Source organism: Athene noctua, chromosome 5 (genome assembly GCF_965140245.1).
Source record: "Athene noctua chromosome 5, bAthNoc1.hap1.1, whole genome shotgun sequence".
Taxonomy (NCBI): domain Eukaryota; kingdom Metazoa; phylum Chordata; class Aves; order Strigiformes; family Strigidae; genus Athene; species Athene noctua.
Window position 1 is genome coordinate 26,450,930 of NC_134041.1, and position 4,310 is coordinate 26,455,239.

A 4,310-nucleotide genomic window follows, 5' to 3' on the forward strand; every position below is an offset into this window, starting at 1 on the left:
GAGTCACGACAATTGACTAAAATCCTTACACAGCTAAGGAAGATGCTCAGGCATGTTGAGTAGATGCAGTGCATCTAACCCATGGCATGGTTACATGCACCCAAGCCCCCTTCCTAGCTCACTTAAATTTCTGCTTTCTCTGACACTAGAGTAAGTACCGCTCTTGCAGTGGCCTAAACCAGTAACCTAGACAGCACATCTACTTCTCCCTCTTTACACTGCATACACTTTGAGCTCCACCAAACCATTTGGAAATGTGCACCTCATAGTCCTGTGTATTGGTTCTCTGATGAACATTCTTGTAAATAACCCCAAAAGTCACAAGGGCTTTAGAGACTGCTTGGGGTGTCCAGGCTCAAAGCCCACAGTTAAACATCCCCCGGCGTCTCTAAGTATTCCAAAGAACACCATATTCTGGCCTCCTCTTTCTTCTTGTTGACATACAGCCAGCACTCGTCAGTCCGTTTGATCTGAATCACCAGGCAGCTAGTTGGGGAGGCAAGAGTAACTTTCTTCTTCATCATAGGATTTTGAAAAGAAAGCTTGCCACATCACTGGAGTGGATACTCTGGACCAGTCCTAAAAGGCCAGTGAAGGAAATCAGACGAGTATTTACTGAGCTGGAGCTGCTGAGATGGTAATTATACCTTTTGGGTTTTGGTGGTGTTTTCTTGTTTGCTTTGCCAGATTTCATAAGGCTCATCTGCTAATCAATTCCTGAAAATCATGGCTGGTTTTATTATACAGTTTGTCCTGTCTAGGGTAAGGGAGCAGAGCCGGAGAAATATTTTCAACTTATGTTTTTAGCAAAAAGGCTAGTTTGTGGAAAGGAAAAATGTTCCTAGGCTGCAAGGGCGCTTCGTTCTGTGTGTCACTAAGTTGCTATACGCTGCTACAAGTTTCAGTACGTTTTTGAGGAGACTGTCCCCTACTGTTTTTGGGGTTCAAGTGCCAAATAAATCGAAGGGTTGACTTAAGCTAATACTTCCCCTTTTCACTCAGGACTGTCGGCTATGTAGCTCATAAACGGGGAGATTTTTCAACAGAACATGAATCCAGGAGAGAAAACAATTTTCCAAGAATACCTGACAAATCAGGGGACTGTGGTAAAGCCCTATTGCTGGCAGAGACAGAACCACACCTGCGCTAAGTGTCCCTACCACATGCGGGCTGGTGAAGAAGCGAGAGTCCCTTACGCAGAATTTGACAGGGTCTTTGGCTTCCCTTACAGATCAACAGCAACTCTCCGAAACAAACACCTCCTCTTCTGTGAACTGAGGAGTTCCTCAGGCAGCATAGTCCAAAAAGGCCATGCTACAGACTGTACTGAGCGAGGCTACCATCCCGAATCTGTGCTGTTTGGGGTGGGTGGTTATCTGGATGCAGTTACAGATGCCCATGCAAACATCGGAGGCATCGTCCTCTATGCAAATTACTCTCCTTGTAACGAGGTTTACCACTGCTGCGTAAGTAAAATCTACAACCTTTTGTGGAAGTATCCAGAAATCACGCTCTGCATCTATTTCTCTCAGTTTTGTCTCACTGAGGACGGTTTCCCCACGGCTGCGTGGAACGGCGAAGCTTTGCGGAGCCTCCCCCAGCCTGTGGCCTGGGGTGACTCTGCAGAGACTGCCTGGGGGGGCACGGTGTTACCTCCTCTGCAATTTTGTGTATGGCATCCCAGGGTCAGCCCTTCATCACTCAACTCCACCATCAAGAACCCTAGCAGATCAACAAAATCTGCATCCAGTTAACAACTTAACAGGAATTACACCCTATTTTAGGAAAGCCTTTCCACAGGCGAGGCAGGGAAACCCTGCTGTGCAGCAGAAATTAAAGGCCTTTTCTTCTCCTAGTCTGGCTTCCCAGCAGCCTTTCCAAGCGATGAAAGGCAGACTGCTACCTCCCATGTCTCAAAGCCCCTTGGTGCTTTTCCCAGGCATGTTTCTGCCCTTTCAGAGGGAACATCTATACCCCAGACCTAAAAATATCGTAAGGCATTTAAAAATGCCAAAGGAATAATTCAGTGACACTCATAATCCTGAATTTTTTCCAAGCAGCAGGCACCTGCTCTAAAGACGATACTAGCTGAACTGCTATCAGGCTATCAAACTGAGATCACAGATGGAAAAAAGGAAAAAAAAAAAATCAATAAAGTCACCTCCTACAAAAGTTAACCCACAGAATAACTGGTGGTCTCGAATAGCTGATTCTGAAGATAGTATACTTTTATTTTATCCCTGTTCCTTTCAAACATAATTCTATCGCACTAAAACCAAAACCTTGGTATCTTCTGATTACCTCCTGGGAGTAATTTGTTTGTTGCCCTTAAGCCAATTGCTACCAGAAACATGTGAACAGTCCACAAGCTACCGCCACAGCCAGACTTGTAGCTTCCCAGCTGAGGCAACTTTGGGGGAACACATGACATGTCCTAGATTCCTCCTCTGTCAAGAAGGTGGTTCTGCAGGTAAGGCTGATCTATCGATAAAGTTTTCCCACCGGCCGTTTCCTTAATAGGAGAGGGGTTTATAGACACTTATTTATGTGTGTGTGTGCGTGTACTTTACCCCCCCCCCGTCTTGGGTTCCTCCCTTCCATTAAGAGGAAGCTCACAAAGCTGTGTAATTTTGTAATTGATAGCAAGTATCTGATAGGACAATAGAGATAACAGATCTACACAGTCCAAGCGTAACTCGAAAAAGAAAAACAAAGTTTCTATCATTTAGAGCAGTGTTTTCACTGTGTGATTGAGTACATTTGTTATGACACTAAAGGTCTTGAAGAAGGGAGCAGCTGAAGTCAAGATCATGCTGTTGCCTGGGGAAACCGGGGTTCCTTCCTAGGTAACAGCCATTGCCAAACACACACACTGGCTAATTTTGTGAGGCAGTGCTGCTGCTCCTTTTTGACTCTTTTTGTGGCATCTCTTACTTAGTTACGCATATCCGAGTAGAAAAAAAGAGGTTGCTTCCCCGTGTGACCTTAACCACCCTTGACTTCAGCAGAGGTGATCCCCCTTGGAAACGCAGAGGTTCTTCTGAGCCTCAAACGACGTTAGAGAGGCAGCACTGCGCTAAAACCCGCCAGATCCCTTACTTTTACAACGCCTAGGCGCGTTTTTAGGAAAGCTTTCTTGCATGAGACGGAATCCCTCTGCACCTTCCGATTAAGTATTAGCTAGCACGGCCACAAGCAGGCGCCTGTGCTGTAGCATCGGGGCGATTACTTTTCTTTCGCTAGATTTTGGAGAGCCGCTGCTCTTTTCGAACTCTTGTGGTAAGCAGGCGGCGTTTGAGCTTGGACTTCCAAGCTCAGCACCAAAGCCTGTTCCCCAGTGCCGGAGCACGCCGCGTGGGCACTACCTGGCGCCACCCGCGCTCCGTGTCCCCCCCCCAGGCCCGTTGGAGGGGGCGGCGGGCTCTCGCTTCGGCCAGAGCCGTCTGAGAACGCTCCCTAGGCTGAACCCGCACGGCATCGCGCCCTGTCGCTGTGTTCGCAGCACCAGCTCGCTGTCGGGGCTCGGCAGGAGCGCGCTTGCCCGGAGCCCGAAGGCGATGGCCACTCCGCGTCCCGCGGCGCCCGTCCGCGAATGACGCGGTAACCACAGCAACCGGGCGCCCTGGCACGCAGCCGACCAATGGCAGCTCGCTTCCCGCGTGGCTCCACCCCCTCGCGCCCAACGTCCGGCGCCTGCGCAGAGCTCGCGCCCCGGCGGAGGGCGCGTGCATAGCGCTCGCGCCCCGGCGGCGCCTGCGCCTGCGCGGGGCGGGGCGGGGCGGGGCGGGGCGCGGCGGCCATGGCGAAGCACGCGGTGTCCTCGGCGCGGTTCCGCCGGGTGGATGTGGACGAGTACGACGAGAACAAGTTCGTGGCTGAGGAGGAAGGAGGCGACGGGCGAGCGGGGCCCGATGAGGGCGAGGAGGACTCGTGGCTGCGGCAATATCCTTCCGCCGCCGGGCGGGAAGTAGTGCCGGCAGGAGCGGGCGCGGCGGGGAGGGCTGCGGGGAGCGGCGGCCGCCGGCGCTGCCTTTTGCGGGAACATCCGTGCCCGGCGCTCCCGCCGAGGGGCGACCCGGCCCTGAACCGACCGGAGGGCGGGCAGGGGCTGCGGGGCGGCCGGGAGAAACTGCGAGGGAGCGCCGTGTGCAGTGAGATCATTCTTGCCAGCCACGGCAGACAGAGAAGGAAACGCCCAAGTCAAGTCAATCAGATAACAGGAGCCACTTTACTGCCGGGGTGGTCCAGGGGTGGGCACACAAGGCATCGAGTGGGTGTTTCATACACCGTGTTACCCTCAAGCTGATGGC

The 4,310-nt window shown here is 52.0% G+C and overlaps 1 protein-coding gene across 1 annotated transcript; it reads left to right on the forward strand.

The window, feature by feature from the left end:
* Positions 1 to 1,049: 1,049 nt before the first annotated feature.
* On the forward strand, positions 1,050 to 2,216 carry LOC141961370 (putative C->U-editing enzyme APOBEC-4). Its single transcript, XM_074908227.1, is given in 2 exon segments — positions 1,050 to 1,595; positions 1,597 to 2,216. Coding segments are annotated over 2 exon segments (972 nt in total). The 3' UTR covers positions 2,023 to 2,216.
* The last annotated feature ends 2,094 nt before the right edge of the window (positions 2,217 to 4,310 follow it).